Raw genomic sequence first — 25,639 nt, 5'->3', positions numbered from 1 at the left:
TATATTTTTAACACGATATTAAAACTTGAAGTCGCAGACTTTCCTCTAGGAAAAGCAACGATATAGAGCTTTCTGAAAGACCACTCCCTACGTCCAGTATTTTAAAATATTTCTAAAATTTTTTTATTAGCTTCTTATAATTTTCCAAGAATTTCTGAATTAATTTCCGAGAGTTTAGCGATAAGTTGTTATAACAGGACTTAGTGTACAAGTTCTTTTCCTCCGTTCAATTGTGCAATTATATCAAGTTTCCCGCACTAATCATCCATAACACCCTGTACAGTAGGCAACTTGTTAACCCAGTTTTCGAATTACAGCGCGATCGATGTTTGATTTTCGCTCACGTTGTTCGTTCCACCGTGATCGTTTTCGATTTTGTGTACGCAGCGTATATTAAAATCTCCGGGTTTCGATGAAGTTGTGTCAATGTTTACACATCCGGCGTCGAATAAACTCCGCACGCAAGAAACCACGGCATGCGAAACGAGTTCGTTAGCAAAATATTCATTCAAGCTACTCTCACGTTGTCGTTTCCCTGTTGATAAATAGCCACTTTGTCAAGATTTTATCGAAACGTGGCTGCTCTTTAAAAGCGCGCTCCGTAACCGCGCGTGCTGTAAATACTCGCTGGAAGTGTGACGTAACGATTATAACCCATAAAACGTTGATAAACTGAATCACGATACCCTTTCTCCGCAGAAACTTAAGTTCGAACCACTTCCCCGAGAAATAGGGAATTTCCAAGAAAATCAAAAGTTTATGCGAACTTTTCTTGCTGCCTTAAGTGCTGAATCCACCCCCGGAAGTAGGTCCCTCGAATGCTCTGCACGATATACTTCAAACTTTTTACGGGCACATTCTTGCGATTTATATATACTCCAGGAGTTCTGGGCTACTCGAAAAGGCTGCCATATAAATACGTTCTTAACTTTCGGAGAACTTGTTGAAGCGTGCTTTTTCCGAAGAATAAGATACGGTCAATCGTTAACGTCGGGAGAAGCTTCTATGATATTCAAATCAGATTTTCAATACATTCCAGCGATGTGCAAGTTGCACGCAAGAGCACAAAATGGTGCAGCTTCAAGTTTTACGTTCGGCTCGCTCGTTACAACCTTGGAGATAGGAAAAAGATGTGGCTGCAATTAATTTAAGCTGAAAGTGTATTTCTTCTTTCTCGATATGAGTAAACAACTAGTTACAATGATCACATATACACCGATCAAATTAAAAAACAAGAAACCTTCTTCTTGTGCAGTGCATCTTCTTCTACGACTTATAACTATGACTTACGACTATGACTATAACTATAACAAAGATGAGACGTATGTATATAGCATGAACTTATGAATGTGAACGTAGGTGAATGACTACATGCATAGATATTGGTAAATGTGAATTTAATGAATGAATATATAAAAGAATCTATGAAGTTATGATACTGGTCTGCTCGAGTGGTTTTGAGATAGGGTTGCGCAGTGATATAAGCTTGAATTAGTCAATGAATGAAAGTAAACAAGTATTTTATAAAAATACGATAAAAGTGTGTAACAAAGTTTATAAACGAAAGGTCAGAAGAATATGGCGAATGTTTATGCACTATAACCTAACATCGTTCGAGAGATAATGTCGCGTTTCCGATTCAAGAACGATTCCGTAACTGCACGGTCCGTAGACAACTTGATTTCGAGCAATTCGCCTAAATAACGAGGTTTCGATCGTTCGATTCATCGAACAGAACGGAACCCTGCCAATTTACACATGGTACCCTGGATCGTGAACCGTGTTTCTGTCCCTGCGTCACTCGCTAGGAGGTCGGGAACAGGATGGACAATTAGTTTCACGTTACCCGTCAGACACGTTTCCGGAATTCTAGATCGCTTCACCCCCGTATTTTTCAATGCGAACTCGAATCGAACACGATGGCGGAAAATCTAATCCGCGTTCGTCGTCGACGCTTCGCACGCGAAGATAAAACGAATCGGGAACGAATGCACCTGCTGAATTTTGTTCGTGGCACGTGTACACTTTATCGGTATGCACGAGTGCAACCTTCGAGCAGGTCAAAACCCAACGGAGAATACGAACAAATGATTTTCGAACATTTTCTGCTATAAAGGATTTCAATTTGCGTTCTTCAAGATTTCGACAGCGTTCCGAGACGACGCGGTATCTTCGGGAAACATAATCGAGCAGAAAGCGTAAGTTGCGTCGTTATTCAAGGACCTGTTAACGCGCAAGAAAGCGTAGTCAGGCGGAGAATACTTTCAGCGGGTTTTGAATGTTATCCCCAAAAGCCGACCCTCGTTTTTTGCCTGTCCGTCAGTATAATGTATCGAGCGGTTATCGAATTTATTATTATTCGATGGTAGACGGCATCTTTTACAATTTTTCCCTAAACGTGACAGTTTTTCGATGCTGTTCCTGCCGGTAACCGTTTCCGAATGATTGATGAGGACAGTTCGCATCGAAGGAAAAAATGTGAAACGAATTTCATCGTCCATTCGCTGTTGCGTTATTAATTACTGGAAATTATTCGACAATGGTTCAATTAATCTCCGCGGTCGATTCTGGGTTAAGGATTCGATCGATGAGGATTTAGACGGACAGCCTGTTTCCACCGCATGGATACTGTAATAAATTAGCGGGTGCTTAGGAATATAATCCGCTTGAAAGTGCTGATTGAATCGTGAGAGCTCGATAGATTCAGGCTCTCGATGCATTTTTTCCGACAAATTTCGTTCGGAAGAGAGTTAATCAAGTTAAGAAACGGAGAAGAAAATTAAGAGTTAAAATCGTGGAAAGGTTCCGATGGAAAGATTACTCCGGTGAAACATGTGTGTTAAATCGAATTTGGCAGAAACAAGTTCGAACACACAAACCTTTCGGTAGTCGTGTTCCGATTGGGGTCAAAATCGATAGGGGTTGTCTGCAAAAAAAGGGCACGTGTTTCCGTGAAACGAGATCCGCGAGGATCTTCTTTCAATAGAACACATCGGAAACTTCTAACATTCCGTGAGGATTTCCAGCAAATTTTAAAGCTTTTACAGGCTGCGCTCAGACCGCTGCTCTATTTTCCTCCTGGCACCTCCACAGTTTGAATATGCATCAGGCTTTTCGGTCTCCGTTTCTCCTTAAACTCATTAATATGCTGAAAACTCGGCTGGGGAAATTCTTGCATTCCAAGCAGACCGTATGGTGTTTACCGATTAATATCGTATGCTAAGATGTATGAGAAGACATATATAAAATGAATACAAGTTGTCGACAAAGTAAAAGAAGTTTAAAAATTCTTTATTGTACATAATATTCAGATAATAATGAACATTAACAATTTTAAAAATGTAACACATACTGAAAATGAAAAACACACTGACAGTAACCTAACCTCTTTAGGAATACTTTTGGTAAGGTTAGGAAAAGAAACGATGTAATGTATATATTTTGTATGTAATTATTTTTCAGCCATTTTAAAACTGTAGCAATTATTTCAATAAATCGTAAAGGAATTTTTAATGTGCAGAAACTATAACAATGTCCACATATATAACTTTTGGTTGATGCATATGTGATCAAGCTAAATGTCCACATATGTGAAAGTACCTTTGAGAGGTTAATATTCTAATAACATATTGTATTAAATTGATGTATAATAATATAATATATTGTATTAAAATGATGTATAATATAATATATTGTACTAAAATGATGTATAATATAATTTGTATTGTAAGAATGTCTGACCATATACATATCTTTCCACTGTGAGTCTTGACTCTACGACTAAAAAGCTTGAAAAATTAAAAGCACGATAAAATATTAATTTGAACGATACGAATATTTGCATAAAATAGTGCAAAGTACAAAAAAATCATGGAATAAAATTGCCGGCCATTTGGCCGCTCCCGATCGAATATTTACTGTGCTTTTTAAACTTCCTTGTTCATAAAGAAATTTAATCAACTCGACGATAGCAAGCACTTCCTTCCTCGTGTTCCCCTTGAACCAACGAACTTCTTATTGAGCACGACCACCTTAAAGTCAAACAGAAGTAACGGTAAAGGCCAACAATGGGGATTATGCTTTCGATCGAATATTTCTTTTATCCATTCAAAGCAAAAGCTTTTCACGTAGGATTGTCGTGAATCTGGCACAAAGGAAGAGTGTACAATTTACTTCGCTCAAATGTCGATGCGTTTCAACAAATTCCAAACTCTTAAAGTCTTATAGTCGAGAAACCCGAGCTTCTAAAGATCTGCTTCAAAATTTTAATGCTTAAAAGTTCAAAGTTAATAGCGAACAAAGTCTGAAAATTTGCGAATCTTTGAAGTCTTGCAGCTCTTAAATTTCAATATTCTGAAGTTTTGAAGTATTTAATTTCCAAACGAGGGCGCTCAAATTTCAATGTTGTAAAGTACCTAGGTTTTCAAATCTGGAACTTTCGAAGTACAGAACTTGTTGAAGTCCTAAATTTCAATGGTGCAATGTTTCAAAGATGAAAAGACTGAGAATTTTAACAGTTTAAAGATCTGAAGTCATGGAGATCCCAAATTTTGATGTTTCAAAGCTTCAAAGTGCAGAGATCTCTAAATTTTTGACCTCCCAAAGCTCTGAAATCCTACGAGTCCAAAATTTTGATGTTCCAAAGCTTCAAAGTGCAAAGATCTCCAAATTTTGATCTCCCAAAGCCCTGAAATCTTACAGGTCCCAAATTTCGATGTCTCAAAGCTTCAAAGTACAAAAACCCCCAAATTTTGATCTCCGAAAGTCTTGAAATCTTACAGATCCCAAATTTCGATGTCCCAAAGTTTCAAAATGCAGAGGTCTCCAAATTTTTGACCTCCTAAAGCTCTGAAACCCTACAGGGCCCAAATTTCAGTGTCCTAAAGCTTCAAAGAGCAAAAATCCCCAAATGTTGACCTCCCAAAACCCTGAAATCCTACAAATCCCAAATTTCGATGTCTCAAAGCTTCAAAGTACAAAACCCCCCCAAATTTTGATCTCCCAAAGCCCTAAAATCCTACAAATCCCAAATTTCGATGTCCCAAAGCTTCAAAATACAAAGATCTCCAAATATTAACCTCCCAAAGCCCCGAAATCCCCAAAGGTCTCAAACTTCAACATCTCAAAGTGTGAAACCACCAAAATCTCAAGATACCGAACTTCCAACACCCAGAACTTCCCGAATTCCCAAATTCGAACGCAAATGATTAAAATCCCAAAGTTCCAATCGAAAATCGATATTAGCATTGTCCGAACACCCGAATATTGTTGGTGAAACTTCGATTACATAGCAGCAGTTAACTGAGCCGTACGGAGGTCGAAATTAGGAGTCGGAGTTTCCTGTTCATCCGCGACAACGAATAATGCAGATCGTAATTCAATCGGGTCGCCAGGAACTGGTCAGAAAACGATTTCGCATTTAACTGGAAGATCGTACGGAGGCTAAGTAATGTCCCACATAACCGCGTAGAGCAGAAATTCTTCGGAGAATAGTTGCCCATAGCGACGTACCGAGTGGAACGATAAATTCTACTCGCGCGGTGTGCATCATAATTTATGATTAAGCGAATCGAGGTCGCCAACAATTTTCGTCAGTTCTCTACACCGATTTTAAGTTCTGATTTGGAGGGATTAAAATCGCAAGGGTTGGAGAAATGGAAAGAATTCTTGTAATTTGGAGTTTGTCACTTGTATATATATTAGGGTTGTAGATAGTGTAATTTGTAATGCATGCATGTCTACGCGGTGGATCTCCAAATAGTCACACGTGGTATTACTATGCATTAGATTTTCATGTGTGGTATCGCTACATATCGAATATTCAGGCTGTGTGGCACCACCGCACGTTGTACAGTCACGCATTAAATTTTCACGTATCGTAATAGTCACACGTCGCATTACCGCGCGTTAGACTTTCATGTGTGGTAATAACCATATGTTCTATCGATACATGTCAGATTTCCAGGCATCGTATCGCCATGTGTAGCATCACCACACGTTCGATCTTCACACGTAGCAGTAGTTGCACATTAGATTATCACGCATCGTAATAGTCACGCCTTGCTATACGTGTTAGATTTTCATGTGTGTGAATAATCACATATGTGGAAGTGTAATATACTTATGTATGGTTTGATGTAGAATGTATGTATAGTTTAGCAACCACTGCGTGTACGTTGCATCGCTACACATTGGAATTTTCACGCGTTGCATCTCCACACATGATATCACCACACATTACATTTTCACATATCCTAATAGTCATACATTAGATGTCCACAAAAGTCACCATCACATATCATTTTTCCACGCGTTGTAATATCCACACATGGTACCACCACGCATTGCCACCCATGTAATATAAACCTCCACATATTTCAGCAACACATCCTAATAACCACATGTCATAATAACCACGCATCTCGGTAGCCATTCGTCGTAATTGCAAAGCATTGTATCGCTACCAGTTATACGAGGCTCTGATTCCCCAACGTGTCTCAAATAGAATTTATCTCCTTCTTCACTCAAAGAAATGGTTTCCACGTCGTCTTTCATTGTAACTGTTCGATTGTAGCCAGCGACAGGTTTGTTTTATGTAAGCCCTTCGGAGAGATATGAACGACATTCTTTTATAGTTCGCGCTTTAAAACTCGGTGACAGATGCGATTTACGCGCGCTTTTCGAACCATCTGTTACTTGAAACACAGTTATTGGTTCCGTATAACCACTGCCGCGATTTTTCCTTCCTTTAAAGAATAAGAACGAAAGTGTCACTTAATCTTGTGGATCAAGAGCAGTTAATACGATGATCAATTTATGAAATTGGAAGTACTATCTTAAATTAAACGTTGTCGGAAACTTCTTGGAATTACTGATAATGAAGAGGATTGAAATAAAAGTAGCAAGATAATGCTACAGAGGTGATTTACAATAAAAGCTATTTAGTACATCTTGATTTATCTTGGATCAATTTTGAGTTCAGGAAAATGCGTTATTCAATTCACTGAAAATATTCTACCCAAGTTTGATTATGAAATATAACATTTACAAAAGCGACGGCATCCAGGCGACACTAATTTTAGACGTCATTTGAACCAATTTCAGGACATTAAATTTGAAAGTTTTAATTATATTAAGTTGCCATTTTGCAGAGCACGTGAAATAACTTTCCTGGCGTTGAGCGAGTTGATTATTCAACTTCGTAGAAATGGCAAATTGATATAATAAAAACATTTTTAATGGAGGACAAATTGTAACAAGATTATATTAGTATCGTAAAACATTGTTTAAAGAGTTATCACATTTTTAAGAGTAAGCAGATGTCAATTTTAATTAAGGATGATGATGAGAAGGATGAGTAACATCTTAACGTTTAAACAAATGAAACTACTATTTAAATGCATACAAATTTAAGTTAGAAAGTTTGAAGAAGTACAATGAAACGAAAATGCGAGAAATTAACATTGTTACAATGGTTGACAATCAAATAGTATGTTAAGCGTCGCAATTAGCAATTACTATAATCCCCAGCGTACAACTTAAATCCTGATGTATGCATCTCTCATCCACACTTATTATTTTTTTCATCTCTCTCGCAACACGTATACACGACTTTCGTTTGTATTACAGAACGAGGTGGTTGCCGTGGCTCTGGGGGCCCTTTTGAGCAAAGGCGAGGAGCCACTTTCAACCTCGAGGTCTCTGTAAGTACCTCTCCTTCTAAATATATCGTTCTCTCTTTTGCACGTCGTTGAAAGCAATATAACGTCGAAACACCCTACCTTGCTTTAATCCTTTGACTTATATTATCGAGTCACGTTCGCGGTTGAAGTTATCATCTCAATGCAAGAAACACGGGTTACACTCGTACTGTGCATAACAGCTTACTATTTATTTATGCTATGCTTGTACCTGTTCGAAATTTTGAACCTCTGTTCGCAATTTATATGATAGGGGGGTCATTTGCATGAAACAATCCGCATTTTCAAATTGAACCAAAGGAATTTTTACGTCGAAGAATTTGCAAAGTGGCGAATTTTTCAGTTGAGAGACTTTCAAGCTAAGAATTTTTAAATTGAAGAACTTTCAAAGTGATGAATTTTTAAATTGAAGAATTTCCAAACGGAGGAATTTATGAAATTTCAAATTGAATAATTTTTGAATCACTGAAAATTTCTATGGAACTTGGAACGTCCGCAACAATTCGTTTCCCTGTCACCGAACATCTGCATTTCCGGAATATTGAACTTGAAAAACGACCACGTGTCACAAGGAGGATCGATTCATTGTTAAAATAGAAGTTATAATTGAAATTTCGTGGCTAACTGTTTTGTTCGATATTTCAGCGAGAAACTGCTGTACAACGTGGATGCCGAAGAGAACTACAACTTACTGGAGGACATTTACGAGACGCTGAGCTATGATTGCGGTAAGATATTATTACCGACAAAATGTTGATATATTACGTATAAATTAACTACTCGCTGTCGAGATATTTCGCGACAAATTAAGACTGACGATAATTATTGGCGTTTTGCCGTTTTCCGAAGCCGTACTCTGTCAAATCGTCTCTTGTTTCTAGAGTTGAAAAGTTATACAACTTCGCGGGCTTCCTGTTCGGAAGTTACAAGACGCTTATAGATTCTTCTTGTCGTTGGTGCAGCTTTGCAGAAGGGATGCAAATTCTTCGCGACGGAAAGCGGTGAACTTAGAATTTAGATCTCCGCATTATGAGATGCACAAATTAATATTCCTTTCGCTATTATTCATCGTCGTTAGGAATGTCTGTTTGTTAACGTGTCGAAGCATAAACCTTCTTGTTCCCTCGAGGAAAGCACGCTAAGCCTCTGAACGATGTCACGGGCAAAATAAAAACAAAGCTGTTTACAAACATCTTGCCACAGTTACGTCGAAGAAGATTACACTTTGTCGAATAGGCCGCAATTTACGTACCCTTTCGAAGTTTATTCAAGACCTCGCTGAATACGATAATTCTTTCGGCGAAGCAGTATGAATATCTCGCGACTCTTTGAAAGAAAATGCAAGAGGAAAAAATTGAAACTCAATGAATAGAGTGTCGAGAGTATCTATTCATTCACGGAAGCCACAGCTAATTTCGTTGAGCCTGTCTGTTCTCTGCGATTCACCCTTAAGCGTCTCGGGCCGCTTTGCTCTTTCACAGAGGCGTTGGTAACACGGGATTCGTTAATACAGGCTTGACCGAGTTTTTAATTGAATGACCACGGAATAGCGCGAAAACCAATCGATATGCAGCCTCGTGCTGGTAAAATATTCAAAGGTATTCCATCTTGGTAACAGAAGCACAACTTGTAATCCCCTTTTATCCCTCATCATTCAAAGATCGATGCATCTCGCACAAATCCGATCGGGACTTACCAAAATTCTAGTAGTACCGTGAAGGTACAAAGTGCCTTCACTAAGTACACAGACATCTTTGTAAAGATATCTTTATTACTCTGCAGATTACACTGACAATAAGTTAAAGCTCAGAAAAATTTCCTGTTAACATAACACTATTTTTATTAATAAAGATAATAAGTCTCTAAAGAAATTTCTATGAGGTACTTTGTACCTTCACAAAGTACAAAGACATTTTTATTACTCAGCAGATTACACAGACAATAAGACGTCTACTCAGAAAAATTTCCTGCTAACATAACATTCCACTAATAAAAATAATAAGTCTCTAACGAAATTTCTATAGATGTAGCAATCAACCTGTCTTGAAAAAAAATGGTGAAAATATGTAGCAGTAGTGTGACTCGTGGAGAATTCATTAACAGGCCGGCACACATAGGTATTTTTCGTTAAACGGAAATCGATGGGCAGCCTGTTACTCCAATAAAATGCGATCCACGCGATCCGGTTAACGCAAATGCAATTTTCTTGGATCACGCTCGTCGACTTCATTAATCTTTCGCGTCCGAGAATTACATATCGTATATCGTCCGTCGTGAAAACTTCCACGAAGGAGCATTTGTTGCAGGCTTTGCAGTGTGGCGATCTCGTTAGAACAGAATCATTGAGATAACGACGTGCGTGTCTGGCATAGTTCCCAGGTATTTTCGTGTTATCGTGAATTTGCATTTCTCCGCTTAATTACGAGATCTCTGCCGGCCATGCTTCGAATTTCGTAACAAGGAAATTGGTTGCAGCTGCTTCCGATCTCAGATACTCTTTTCGATATTCATACACTTTGGGTTAATTACAAGAAAAATGAGACTGTATTTTTTAAGGTACGTTCTTTTTCTGATATTTCTTTGCATAAAAAATGAACGCAGGACGCGATAACAAATACGACGAAATTGTCTCTATTTTCGGACGAAAAGTGGAACAAATTCGTATCTCGATGAACTGAATATTTTATTGACGAAACATCGATAACACAATACGAACGAATCAAATCCAACTGCATTTTCCGTCCTTATATAAAATAAAATTGCGGCTTCCTATAAAGTTTAAAGGACCTCAGAAGATTAAAGGTTGGAGGTCGGGGATCAAGATGGTCCAAAAGATTGAAGAAGTCTCAAATATCTTGAGGACGCAGAAAGTTCAAAGCACTTCAAATCACGGCTATGGTTTTAAAAGAGTTAAAGAGGTTTAATCGCGCAAATTGCTTCGAAAAGTTTCAAGAATCAATTATGTCGTTCGAAAGGACGATTTCTTAATTATTTGCCAAATTTCAATAGTTTCGGAAGATTTGACGTATCGCGAACATAATTGCGCATGTTCCGCGTTGTTGATAAACGAAGCGTTAAAGTGGCTAGTTTTAAAACGATCCAATATTGTTTGAGAGTAGTTACGAAGTAGTTACCATAATTATCTTTACCCAGTTAAACTTGATAGAAATTTATTACATTCAGCGATAGCTACAAGTTGTGCCAAACTTTTAAAAACCTGGTTATATACAACTACGCTCTACGAGGTTTAACCAACCTACTAATTCACTATTCATGTACGTGTAAAATTATTATACGATATAACTCGCGATGGAATTCGCTGCGAGCTAATGGAACGTCCCGGTTTTTGTACTCTGAACAATTAATCTCTAATACCGTGATAACCAGATGAAGTTTTCATCAGTACAGTTGTTCCAAAAATTTTATTCATAACTGTTCGGCAATAAGAAACAAAATATTTATATCATAATATTTCAGCAATAAGAAACAAAAAGATTCATTGTTGGTAGAATTTAAAATCTGTGGTTCGGTGGATAATGGAGCAAATCACTTGGACAGTACAAATCCCAAACCACAATGGCTCGCTTCATTGGTAGATCTTAATGATCCACCGAGAATTCCAAACCACCACGTTCGACGAGAGGCAATATACGTTGTCAGGTGGTTCTGCCCCATCCTTCATCTTCGAGGGCATGTTAACCTAATTTGCATTTGGTTGTCAAGCACTGTAGCTACAGTGGAGCATACTCGGCGAACGTCCCATTAATCATCATGGACAATCAATACGAGGTAACGTATTCAAATTCAACTTCCACGTCGGAACTTATCAATGATTTCCGGCGGAATCGTTCTGTTCAATGAGAAGGACGATTAGGTACCAAGTGCGTGTTCAAGACGTTTAATCACTTGTGCTCTCACCCCAAAGTGGCAGCGATCGAACAATTCTGACCTCCGTCGATTAAAGCACATCGACGATATCGTTTAAACTATACCACCAATTTTAAAATACATATAAAAATTGCAAGTCTGGAATTTAAATTTATTTGCTTCATTAATATAACTTCTAATAATTTTATACAAATAGATTTCGAAGTTAAAGTTAATATAACAACGGAAGAAAGTTATTACGAGCAAAAGCAATATTGATGCTTATTCGAAATTTGTTTCCACGATTTCCAATAATCAGACGAGAAAGAACTGATCCTCAACTTCACGACTTCTTAAGTTTTCAATTTGTTAACTTCCACTGTTGAACTTTTTAATTTTAGAACTTCGTGGCCCTTGAAGTTTTATTGAAATTACGCGGGGCAAAGAGTTAACAGGGTAAATGTTTCTTTTGCCACAGCACGGTTGCACGACAAAGGGATTCGATGATAAGAATTTATTTGCTCATTACCGCGACACACCGTACGCTAATGCAATAATACAGGTCGACCCTTTGTAACCGCATTATGGCGTATGGTTACAGCGTGCGCTTTCGCAATTAAATAGAATACCCTACCTTGCCGTTAAAGATTTCAAACCTGGCTCTGTACATTTCGGCGTAAATTTATTATCATTACGCTCACTGTTCGGGAGATCTTTTGTACTTAATACACCTTTTGTATACTTTGACTTACGTTTCTGTATTCTGACTGTAATACAATACGGTGAAACATTGCCGTGCCAGATACTCGTGAATTCAGATATAGAGACAATGGATCCCTTTCTGCTACTGAATTTTTCTTTTCGAACAATTTGTTTACAACATTCGATCTGTTTCATATTTAACTCTTTTGCACAAAATACACACTGTGATATTCGCATTAGTCGCACATTGAGATGTTTGCGACTAAAATATTGAAACACTTACCGATCAGCTTGCAGTTGCTGTTACGTGGACTATGTTAGACCAATTTCGACACAGTAAATGTGCAATGCTAAGACAAATTTACAGACGTGCGCAATTTAGAGACGCAGTGTATTTGTCTTTCGTATAACTGACATGTGATGGTATATGTACTTTCGCAATCAAAGGGCTAATTTGCCAATAAAAAGATAGAAAACAGTGTAATAAAAATAGTGTAACAAAAAGAAATTAAAGAAAATTTTAATAGTAAGTAGAATAAGGGCATTGCCACATGTGTTCATTTAGTGACACATCAAGAATAAATTGTCTACAAGAACGATAAAATATTTTCGTGATAATTGATCCACACAGACTGGTTGCTATTACAGCCACATTTTTCTAGAACCACTCAGGTGGTTTCCGGAGAAGAAAGATTTTCACGGAACCGCTTGCTATCGAACGTAGCGTGCCCATCCAATGTTACCGATAACGGCAAGAAGGAGGAAAAAAAGAAAAACAATAAAAGGGTGGTTTCGAGCAGAGAGTTGCACGTGATCGTTCTTCGGAGTTGGCGAAGCGCAAAAAGGATTTCTCGTGTGATCCTGATGGAACCTCGAGTGAGAGTGCCTCGAGTCGTTCCGCCTCGAAAAGGCGTATCTGGTATTAGACCTTTTCCAGTATTGGCTTGCGGAGGCGGCTCACACAATCCTGATACGTCAGATACACCGTGCTAACGGTACACAGAAATTTATCTGGACGTAACATCGACGTTTAAAGGGGTACAAATCTTCTCGGTAATTTTCAAATTATACCCTTGTCCATTGTATCTGACCGTCCCTCGTGTAATACAATTTTCCGACAGCTGATTGCACGTTCACTCACGTACGAAGAGTTTTGGACTTTTGAACTTTGCGACTTTACTTGCGAATTTTTAAGTTTTAGACTTGGGAACTTTGGGATGTTGTGGGTTTGATATTTTTGGAGGTTTGCGAGTTTGGGGATTTGAGGATTTGGGAGTTTGAGAATTTGGGGGTTTGAGAATTTGGGGATTTGAGAATTTAGGGGTTTGAGAATTTGGGAATTTGAGGATTTGGGGATTTGAGGATTTGGGGATTTGAGAATTTGGAAATTTGAGGATTTGGGGTTTTGAGGATTCGGGGGTTTGAGAATTTGGAAATTTGAGGATTTGGGGATTTGAGGGATTTGGGGATTTGAGGGATTTGGGGATTTGGGGGTTTGAGGGATTTGGGGGTTTGAGGGATTTGGGGGTTTGAGAATTCGGGGATTTGTTAACTTAGGAGTTCGAGAATTTGGGAGTTCGAGAATTTAGAAGCTTGCCAGTTTGGGCATTTGAAAATTTGCAAACTTGAAAATTTGAGAATTTGAGAATTTAGGAGCTTGCCAGTTTGGGAATTTGAGAATTTAGAAGCTTGCAAATTTTGAACTTTGAGAATTTGGAAGCTTGCAAGTTTGTACACTTGAGAATTTGAAAGCTTGAAAGTTTAAAAACTTGAGAATTCTAAACTATGAGGAATTAGTTCCCAAGAAATGTGGAACTTTGTAAAATTTGAGAACTTAGAAATTCCAAGAATCTAAGAGCCTAAAAATTAAAAAATACAGAGAACTAAAATTTGAAGGAACCCGTTCACACATAATAGAGGTACGAAAGAGCCTTTACAGACGTATCAATGGCGAGAACATAATAATTTCAGCAGGTCCGAGATACGGAATTTTAGAACGGAATGGTCGCTGTAGGATGCGTAGGAACGTGTGTGGAACAACAGATAAGAGCAGAGCAGGATAGGTTGGCTACCAAAGTGCACACTCTCGACATATTGTGCCGATTCAATCAGTTGTGAATATCAACGTTCTCTCAAAGGGAGTGCGCTCGACGAGGCTTCACAGAAATCGTCCTGCGAATGATCGTGGCTGAGAATCGTGCCTGAGAATTATGCTCGACAATCATGCTCCTCTTTGCTCGCAGGACCATCGAACGGCATGGGAATACTGTTGCATCGGTCTGAAGGGCGTTTCACAGCTAGATCGGGAATATCGATCGTAACAAACAGATAGAGGAGAATCTTTTCCTTGCAGCTGTCAAGGACAATCGTCTTTCCCTTCAGGAGTCAGATTTATTGAAAACATCTATGAGTGATGTGTGCCCGTGTTGCTTTATTGACGCTTTCTATTGCCACAATATTTGCTTTTGTGATTAGGGGAGGGACCCAGGGGCAGAAATTGCAATATAGATGCAGATTTTTGGACTGAAAATTAGTTCAAATTTATTGAAAACATTTCATAATGTACTGATAACATTTGATAATGTATGATGAGTAAATTCCTCGTTTCTTAAAAAATAATGATGGACTCGGAATTTTCATTGTAATTCAATCGTGTTCGATAGTGCAAAGGATTTGTCAAGAACACGATAACCGGTGTACATAGGTTGTTCGCTAAAGAATGCACATAGTGGCAAATGCGTTATTCATCGTATATGTATAATTCATACATGCAAAATGTGGCATTGAGATTCATAATATCTTACAGTCGTTACTTTCTCGAAACTGGTGTAACCAATACAGTTACGAGGTATTCATAACTTTCAAAAATTTATTCGAATAACTTCCGGAGCCAAAACTCTCATATTTCATCTCTGAAGTCATACTGAAGACTCACTGAACTGTCACTTTTATTGTAAACAACTGTTCTCAGAGATTTTACAGAATGTTCAAGAACTACGTTAAGTAGAAATAATTTCCAGCTTATTTTCCCAGGTAGTACCTTAACCTGGCAATCACATACTTTCAGTATACCGATGGCCTTCAGGATACTTAATACACTATCACTTTCATTGTAAACAACTACTCTCAGAGATTTTACAGAATGTTGAAGAACTACATCGAGTAGAAATAATTTCTAGTTTACTTTACCAGGTAGTACTTCAACCTGGCAATCACATATTTTCAGTATACCGATGGCCTTTAGGATACTTAATACACTATCACTTTCATTGTAAACAACTACTCTCAGAGATTTTACAGAATGTTCAAGAACTACATCAAGTAGAAATTATTTCCAGTTTACTTTCCCAGGTAGTACTTTAACCTGGCAATCACATACTTTCAGTATACCGATGACCTTTAGGATACTTAATACACTATCACTTTCATTGTAAACAACTACTCTCAGATATTTTACAGAATGTTCAGGAACTACATCGAGTAGAAATAATTTCTAGTTTACTTTCCGAGGTAGTACTTTAACCTGGCAATCACATATTTTTAATATACCGATGACCTCTGAGATACTTAATACATTATCACTTTCATCGTAAACAACTACTCTCAGATATTTTACAGAATGTTCAAGAACTACATCAAGTAGAAATAATTTCTAGTTTACTTTCCCAGGTAGTACCTCAACCTGGCAATCACATATTTTCAGTATACCGATGACCTCTGAGATACTTAATACACTCTCTCAAAATATATCATTATGATAATCAGCATCAATTCGTTTTAATCCTCGCAACGCTTATCCGCGTGTTCACCAATTAGTCCGGATAATGAAGGTACTCGTGATTCGAGGTGTCTATTAACGCATCGTTATTGGAGGTCTTGTGACCCGGATCCGTTCTTCCGGGCAAGAGTTTCGTTCGCAACCGAGGACAGGTGAACAACACTCGGGCTGCCAAGGGGCCATCGATTAGTCAAGCTTTGCTGGACGATTTGGCAGGCTGTCACAGAAACATCACGCGACGTTCCAGACGATTGGCCGAACGTATTATATAGCCGGATGCCAACCGCTATTGATTATCGCGTGCTGGCAGTGACATTCGGTGGGAAATAATACGCGCGGCCATTAGAACAACCCGGTCGGGTCGCGTCGATTTCCCGATTTGCAAGGGAGCTAACCACCATGATTCACGGTAGCGATTGGAATCTGTCGGTCGTTTATCGACCACCGTAAACTTTCGACAACCTCGTCGGAACGTTTCACGTAATTTCTATGTCCAGATCGCCGAAGGAAAGACAGACGGGAAACGCGCGTCAGGAATCACGGTTTCGGTTAGTTTGCGAACAACATTCGTGGGAATGGACGTTCGGCAAGCTCCAATTGATTGAAACTGAAAACGAACGGTAACGAAGAGGATTTAAAAGGGGCCGAATCGCGGTTAAATGGATGGCCTCTCGGTGCGTGGAATTTTAAAAAGGTGCCGGGATTTCGAAGAAGTTTAATTGAGCTCTTTATTTCGAACAAATTTGAAGAATCAATTACACCACTTTTACAATGCAAATATCGATCTGAATCTAGAATAATTCAACACATCTAGTACACAATCATCATTTATTTTTTGCCTTATTAAAACAATCTGAAACTCCACTGAGAAAGTACGATTTCACTCTACCTAACTAAAATAGTCCCACATGTTCTCTCCAAGTAACGTAATTGCAGAAGCAATCGAATGACGTGTCATAGCAAACTGCTTCACGTCCTTGTATTGACAGGAAAGATTCGCGTAATTCCATCCGTCGGTCGTCAGCAGAATCACAGTTGCATCCAGGTCGCTGCAACAAACAGGTCGAACGAAACAAATTAAAGCTCACTGACCCGTTTTCTTCCTCGTTAGTTTTTTTCATCGGTTCCGCCATCGGGAAACATTATTCGAACCTTTTAATTCGAGGATATTAAGCCCTCGACCGTTCGCGCGGGAAAGCTTGAAACGGGAGCTTCGTAAAACCATCATCGTATCAGATTGCCCGAGTTAAGGTCAAAAATGTGGAAAACGAGCAGCGCGGTCGTAGACTGCAAAATCTTGGCTTCGATAAATTGTTACAAGTCGCAACTTGGTCCACGGTAGATGCGATCTAAAAGTTCATGATGCTAAGAGGAATGTCACTCGAGAAGTTTACGAATCGCTGAAGTCGCTATCTCGTTCTTCAACTTTCAACAAAATTGCCTGCGCTTTCCGTCTCCCGGAAGATCGTCGGGAAACTTATTGAAATCTTGAAAGATTGGACAAGAAATTAATTCGAGGTATTTGTAATGAGAAATTCAAGGGATTTTTCGTGTAATTCTATAAGCTTCTATTTATTAACCTAAACCTACAATTACCTATACATATGGTAGACACTGTGTACTCAAATGTGGAGATTTAGAGATTTGTACAATTGGGGATTTTAGGATTTGGGAAATTGGAAATTAGGGGGTTGGGGATTTGAGAATGTGGAGATTGGGGAATATGGGAATTTGGGGTGTGAGAATTTCCAAGTTTGCGAATTTGGGATTTGAGAAATTTAGGATTTGAGGAATTGGGGAAGTGGAAATTGGGGAATGTGGGAATTGGGGGTCTTGGAAATTTGGGGATGTGGGAATTTGGGGGTGTGAGAATTTCCAAGTTTGCGAATTTGGGATTTGAGGAATTGGGGAAGTGGAAATTGGGGAATGTGGGAATTGGGGGTCCTAGAAATTTGGGGATGTAAGAATTTGGGGGTGTGAGAATTTCCAAGTTTGCGAATTTGGGATTTGAGGAATTGGGGAATTGGAAATTAGGGAATGTGGGAATTGGGGGTCCTAGAAATTTGGGAATGTGGGAATTTGGGGGTGTGAGAATTTCCAAGTTTGTGAATTTGGGATTTGAGGAATTGGGGAATTAGAAATTTGTGGAAGTGGAAATTGGGGAATGTGGGAATTGGGGGTCCTAGAAATTTGGGGATGTGGGAATTTGGGGGTGTGAGAATTTCCAAGTTTGCGAATTTGGGATTTGAGGAATTGGGGAATTGGAAATAGGGGAATGTGGGAACTGACGGTCCTAGAAATTTGGGGATGTGGGAATTTGGGGGTGTGAGAATTTCCAAGTTTGCGAATTTGGGATTTGAGGAATTGGGGAATTGGAAATTTGGGGAAGTGGAAATTTGAGAATGTGGGAACTGAGGATCATAGAAATTAGGGGATATAGGAATTGGGGGTCGTAGAAATTTGGGGATGTGAAAATTTATGTATATGGGTATCTGAGGATATGAAAATTTGAGGATGTGGGAATTTCAAGACATGGGACTTTGGCGACGTGGAAACTTGGGGTCGTGGAAACTTAGACACGTCTACAAATGTATACATGTCACAATCTGAATACACAAAATTCAATTACAATGAAAATACAAATCAGTTAATCCCAACTATACGTCACGAGTATTGTGGACATTAAAAGAATGCCAACGAATGAATGCGAAAGTAAACAAGCAAGAAAAATTTTACCCTAACCATAAGTTCTTGCTCGTTGAATCGAGACCCTCGTTTTCATTGCGACTCCCCCCGAAGATCGAAAAAAGATCAATCTCTTTTGAGGATGTAAGGTGATTGTACGTCGCCGGCGACAGCAAAGAAGAAGCTAATTCAGCGAAATTTTTTTTCAGACGTAGACGTGAGCACGTTTTTCGATCATCTCGGTCAGGAGCTGATCTACACAGCTTGTGTGGGTCTTCTTGAACGAGCGTTCCGCTGTCTCGGGAACGATCTGACAGCCTTTCTGACAACTCTGGACGGCGTGAACGACGTTGTACAACATCAGTCCGGATCAGAAGCGGAGGCAGAATTCGTATGCATCGCCACGCCGGAAGCGATAGAGCTGCATTTCACGACTGACCATCCGTCTATCGCGTATCTGTTGGTTGGCAGCTTAAAAGGAATAGCCAGACAGTTTTATAATGACAACGCGAACGTGTACATTTTACCCGACCCCTACAATACCAAGTTTTTTAGGTACGTAACTCCGTTTGATTTTATACCGAAGGTAATCTCGTAGCTGCGTGCAATCGGCTTCAATAAACGGACATTCGAAACGGTCCATTTTATATTTCAATATGTAATTTCGTCGAAACGAGTTCGAAGCGGGTGCGTTTTAATATCGCGTTTTTAATGAAGCTTTCTAGCTTGTGTACGTGTAACGAGCACTCGGAGTGGATGTTGAAATTTGATCCGAAAAGCCCTTTAATTATGACGTTCGAAGATAGGTGCGTATCGAGCCTTCCAATGAAACGCTTCAGATTTCTGCATTCGGGATTAACGTGCTTATTATTTATTATTGCGTCGTTTGAAATAAATACAGCCCAATATTAAAGAGAAATATTTAGTATTTGTTTCCCGTCGAAATTGTAACGCAAAAATGATATCGATCCGAGAGTTTCGAAAGCCGAACACACGAGTGTTTCGTTACACGATCACGTAGAAAAAGAATTCGTTAAACAGCAATCTACTCTCCGCCGTTTCCTCAAAGAATCGCAGTCAAAGTGTTTCGTAGCGAATTCCGTAATTGGCTCATTACCGTTCGGTTTAATTAAAAGTTCGCCGAAAGAAAATCCGGCATGCACACTTTCAAATACGATCGAGTATTCTTTACCGAAGCGGATCGACTGCGTGTAAGCAAGAAATTCGGTCCTTGAAAATTCGTTGCCTAACGAGAAAAGATCGCGAACGAGATTGCTGCTTCAAGCACTAAGATCTTCAACTTTCTGATTCGCTGATGAAAATGCGCTAGAACAGAAGAAACTGTTCTAAGTTTCTTTGTTTCGCCGCATTGGAAATCTGATGACCCATGAACCAAAATCTAGATGGAATTGAATCGCGTCCAATTTTCGAGCATCTTTGCAAAAACTGGTAGTTACGAATAAAACAGCGCGTTGTGAATAAAGAAACGTTAACCCATTTCGAAGTTTATCGTCGATATTCCTGTACGAAAATAAATTCACGAAATTGGCGAATTTGGGGGTTGAGAATTTGGGGATTTGGGGATTTGGGGATTTGGGGATTTGGGGATTTGGGGGTTTGGGGATTTAGGGATTTGAAAATTAGGGAGTTTGAGAATTTGGGGGTTTGAGGGTTTGGGGGTTTGAGAATTTGGGGGTTTGAGAGTTTGGGGGTTTGAGAATTTGGGGGTTTGAGAGTTTGGGGATTTGAGAATTTGGAAGATGGGGAATTTGGGGGGTTTGAGGATTTTGGGGATTTGAGAATTTGGGAGTTTGAAAGTTTGGGGGTTGAGAGTTTGGGGGTTTGAAGATTTGGGGATTTGAGAATTTGGAAGATGGAGAATTTGGGGGGTTTGAGAGTTTGAGGGTTTGAGAATATTGGGGATTTGAGAATTTGGGAGTTTAAGAGTTTGGGGGTTTGAGAATTTGGGGGTTTGAGGATTTGGGGATCTGAGGATTTGGAAACTTGCAAGTTTCAGAATTTGAGAATGTAAAAATTTGAGGAATTGGTGCTCAGGAAATCTGGGACTTACAAAAATTTGAGAACTTAATAATTCAAGAATCTAAGAAACTATAAATTTAAAAATACAGGAAAATGAAATTTGAAGAAATCCATTTGCACGTAGAAGTACGAGATAGCCTTCATAACTGTATCAATGAACTTCATCACGTAGTGAATAAAGAAAAGTTAACCCATTTGAAAGTTTATCGTCGATATTCCAGAACGAAAATAACTTGACTAATTTTCAATGAACCGTTTTGCAGGTACCGTATCACGCCAGAGCGTTATATCGAACACTTGCTAGTCGATTCAGAGGTCGACAATAATCTCGACACGGTCACGTCTCCTTTCCGTCCACTTTCGACCGAAGCCACGGACCTTCGCATGGGGGTTGCGAGCTTCTGCAAAGCGTTTCCATGGCATTTCGTCGTCGATCGACAATTGGAGCTCGTGCAGCTTGGAGTCGGATTCATGAGGATCTTCGGACATCATCTGAACCGATTGGGGCGAGAAATATCGACGTACTTCGCCTTTACACGACCGAGCGGGGTTACTTTGACCTTTCACGAGATACTGAAGCGAGCGAACACACCTTTCGTGTTGACTCTACAACGGCCACAGGGCGTTGATAAATATCCTGCGGAGGTACATGAATACAATTTATTCCTACAGCAATTATGGCTATTGTAACGTTACCCAAACACACGGTACACACTGTGTATTCTCCTCTTTCAATTAACACACTACGGAGGAAATTGAAATGTTAGGAACAATGTAATTGGATGAAAATTGGGTTGGCTGGTTTCAAATGTAGAGATTTGGGAATTTTGAAAATTAGAGTTTTTAGGGTTTGGGAAATAGGAGATTGGGGATTTGGGGATTCGAGAATGTGGAGATTGGGGTATGTGGAAATTTGGGGGTGTGAGAATTTCCAAGTTTGCGAGTTTGGGGACTTGAGGAATTGGGGAAAGTGGAAATTTGGGAATATGGGAATTGGGGGTCGTAGAAATTTGGAAATGTGAGAATTTGGGGAAGTGGAAATTTGGGAATGTGGGAATTGGGGGTCGTAGAAATTTGGAAATGTGAGAATTTGGGGATGTAGGAATTTGGGAGTGTGAGAATTTCGAAATTTGTGAATTTGGGGATTTGAGGAATTGGGAAATTAGAAATTTGGGGAAGTGGAAATTTGGGAATGTGGGAATTGGGGGTCGTAGAAATTTGGAAATGTGAGAATTTGGGGATGTAGGAATTTGGGAGTGTGAGAATTTCGAAATTTGTGAATTTGGGGATTTGAGGAATTGGGAAATTAGAAATTTGGGGAAGTGGAAATTTGGGAATGTGGGAATTAGGGGTCGTAGAAATTTGGGGATGTGAGAATTTGGGGATGTGGGAATTAGGGGTCGTAGAAATTTGGGGATGTGAGAATTTGGGGATGTGGAAATTTGGGGAAGTGGGAATTTGAATTCATGGTAATTTAGAGACGTGGAAATTTGGGGTCATGGAAATTTGAGCTCATGGAAATTTGAGGACGTCTGCAAATATAGTCCCGTTACAATTTGTGGCTGCAAAAATTTACCAATATAAAAATTAGTGCATATAAAAATTTAAAAATATAGGAATTTGCAAATACACAAACTTAACAATTTAAAAACTTGAAAATTTAAAAATTGAGGAACCCCAAACCTCAAAAAATTGAGGGAGGTCAACAAAGTACAAAGTTGCAAATCAATAGTAAGGATGTTCGATAGCAAGCTACTATATTAATCCACTTGCAATTAAGCAATGTCATATACGATATGCATAACCCTTACTAGATTACATTTCCTGAATTTTTCTACCAATAGGATTTTCATTTCAGGGGTTAGAGATGAAAGGTCAGATGGTCCATTGTCCAGAATCGGATTCCATCCTATTCGTGAGTTCGCCATTTCTGAACGGTCTGGAAGGATTAACTGGCCGAGGACTTTTTATATCTGATATTCCATTACACGACGCTACTAGGGACGTTATTTTGGTTGGGGAACAAGCAAGAGCTCAGGTATAATCAATTTTTCAAATATACTCTTAGTTACGTTTATACTTATGAAACTTGTGAGAACATTATATTATAATTGCAATGATATTAAGAAGTAGTGAAACGAAGAATATTCTATATGTACAATTTTGTTTGTGGATATAAATTTTATTTGTAAATTATTTACTGATGTTTCGATGTTACTGTTAGTCGATAAGGTTGAAAACGATATATGGTTTTGAAGAAATCTATGTTGTCGATATTCGTTTTCTTGGCACAGAGGGCGCCAACATATGGTGTGCCACCATTTTGTAGATCGCGCCACTGTAGCACATGGCGGGTTAAATCAAATTATATTCTTATGAAAGACAGAGAAAGATAAAGGAGATAGATAAATTCTCTATATTGTTTACGCAAAATATAATAACAATGAATGCACATTTCAGGATGGCTTGAGAAGAAGAATGGATAAGCTGAAGAGTTCGATAGAAGAAGCAAACCTGGCTGTGTCTGCAGAAAGAGAGAAGAACGTCAGTTTGCTTCATCTTATATTTCCTCCGGATATAGCAAAACGCCTATGGCTAGGTAAGGATTCAAACATTTCACAACTTGTAGTATGGAAAGAATCTCCTGTCATAAAATTTTTATTCTTACAGGAGAAACAATCGAAGCTAAAACTTATCCAGAGGTGACGATGCTTTTCAGTGACATTGTTGGTTTTACGGAAATTTGTTCCACCGCGACACCGATGATGGTCATCAACATGCTTCAAAACCTTTATGAACAATTCGACTCGTTCTGTGGCCAGTTAGATGTGTACAAGGTATGATTTTCTTTTTAGAAGTTCATAGAGAAGATGTAGTATTATACATCTTATACTAGATGTGTTTTTCGTTATTAACTAAAATAAAAATTATAGGTGGAAACAATCGGAGATGCCTATTGCGTGGCATGTGGCCTTCACCGTGATACTTGCATTCATGCACAACAAATAGCTTGGATGGCTCTGAAAATGATACAAGCATGTTCGAACCATTTGACTCATAAGGGTAAACCAATAAGGGTAAGATAGTACCATTAGTTCAATGATAGAATTTTAAATTGTAATACAATCATGCAAATATATGTGAATATTCTTTCAATAGATGCGAATTGGCATTCATACCGGAATGGTGCTAGCAGGAGTAGTTGGAAAAAAAATGCCGAGGTATTGTCTTTTCGGCCACAACGTCACTTTAGCTAACAAATTCGAATCATTAAGTGAACCACTTCGTGTCCACGTTAGCCCAACGACATACGAGTAAGTACTTAATATTATCAATTACATTTCAATTAATACTATCCATATACAAGTAAAATTCATCTGAGATTTATCTGGAGTTAGCATGATTCTTTATTCTCAATCCACCGAGTCAAAATATTAATTTTCAGAGTAAAAACAATTTAATTTTTCGTTTTGCAATAATAGACTTAAATTTTGACTCAGTAGATACACAGTCAGTCAAAAATATTCTTGTACACTTTATTCAAACTAATATACCAAGTTCTATAAAAAATGGATGAATAAATAACAATCATATAACAACAGCTGAATGAAAAATGTCAAAACAATTTCCAACTATAAATTCTTTTCATTCCAAATACTTTCTTCTATACATTAAATCAGTTTCAATGGAGTGTACAAGTGCTTTACTGAAACATTTTATATCTCCATAATAACGCATAGATTTCACGTTACTCACATCAGCATCTGTTTATGGCAGCTTATTGAAATATCCCATACCAGGATTCGAGTTGGAACCGCGAAGAAAGGAATTTTTACCGAAAGAATTTCCGGCTAACATCGAGGGAACATCTTATTTCCTGAACAACTACAAGCACAAAGACGTAGATGTGAACCATCCTTTGGATCTCCATATTCAAAGCGCGATCAGAGAATACGGGATTGGCGCCAGCTTGTAGATAACCAATAAAATCGTGTCAACGAACGCGTGTCGTCCGTGAATGTCGCTGTACCAATGCTACTTTCTTCGTAATAACACTTTCAATGAATTCACAACAAAAAAAAAAACACAAATTGGCACCGTCTTATGACGCTGATTCTAACAGCCTGATGGCCGATTCGCGAGCCGATAATATTTATACGCAGAGTTTTAGGTTACAATTATTATATACTTATGACCATATGAGCAAATAAATCTGTATGATAAACTGTAACGGCATTTTATTCCTTCATTATGATTTTGGAAATTCTTTCTGTGAGAGGTGGAGGTTTATGGAGATTTCAAGTTCTCGAATGTAGGAACTTAGAAATATTGAAGTTTCACATTTTTTCATTTTTAATTGAATTTTCTGATAATACTATAGATATTTACTTTGACTTCTAATGGGATCAGTACTATGCCATTATTGAGTTATACATTTTTAAAAAATTTTAAGAAGGTCACACTTTCAAGAAGTTATTTCATAAGTAAGCTACTATCCAATTATGATTTGTAGCACACATAGATATTTTTAAAAATATTAGTTGCACTCAGAAGCATGTCCAACAAAATTTAATTATTTAATTATAAAATGTAACGGTTCAATACATTATTCTTATCATCAGAATATCCATGTATTTAAAATAATTATAACAACAAAAAATTCATTTAGCTGCCAACAGTCGATCCCCAAAAAGCACAGGACTCTAGCAGAATCCCAGGAAGCATCAATACCTCGAAGCAGTTACCAAAAGTCGATACAGCGCCACTCTTTCCACAACTTCTTACTTTTCCACGGCTCTTTGAAGCTGCCCGCCGGCTTTTATTTTTGATAAGACTCGCTCCAGATTCGGATCCCACACTACGTTAC

The 25,639-nt window shown here is 38.5% G+C and overlaps 1 protein-coding gene across 2 annotated transcripts in view; it reads left to right on the top strand.

The window, feature by feature from the left end:
• Positions 1-25,003, top strand: part of Gycalpha99B (guanylate cyclase 1 soluble subunit alpha 2) — a 38,776-nt gene extending 13,773 nt beyond the window's left edge. Inside the window, exons 2-11 of one of the 2 annotated variants that reach the window (XM_012285422.2) lie at positions 7,630-7,703; positions 8,346-8,428; positions 18,942-19,287; positions 21,036-21,417; positions 22,631-22,810; positions 23,233-23,371; positions 23,443-23,609; positions 23,706-23,849; positions 23,932-24,086; positions 24,573-25,003. In XM_012285422.2, the coding sequence (XP_012140812.1) occupies positions 7,630-7,703; positions 8,346-8,428; positions 18,942-19,287; positions 21,036-21,417; positions 22,631-22,810; positions 23,233-23,371; positions 23,443-23,609; positions 23,706-23,849; positions 23,932-24,086; positions 24,573-24,627 (1,725 nt within the window). In that variant the 3' untranslated portion in view covers positions 24,628-25,003. Of the gene's footprint in view, positions 1-7,629; positions 7,704-8,345; positions 8,429-18,941; positions 19,288-21,035; positions 21,418-22,630; positions 22,811-23,232; positions 23,372-23,442; positions 23,610-23,705; positions 23,850-23,931; positions 24,087-24,549 lie in introns of both variants that reach the window. The other variant, XM_003703266.3, reaches the window with a different exon arrangement.
• Positions 25,004-25,639: the final 636 nt, after the last annotated feature.

Source organism: Megachile rotundata, chromosome 5 (assembly GCF_050947335.1).
Source record: "Megachile rotundata isolate GNS110a chromosome 5, iyMegRotu1, whole genome shotgun sequence".
Classification (NCBI taxonomy): domain Eukaryota; kingdom Metazoa; phylum Arthropoda; class Insecta; order Hymenoptera; family Megachilidae; genus Megachile; species Megachile rotundata.
This window is presented reverse-complemented; position numbering and strand designations above follow the sequence as displayed.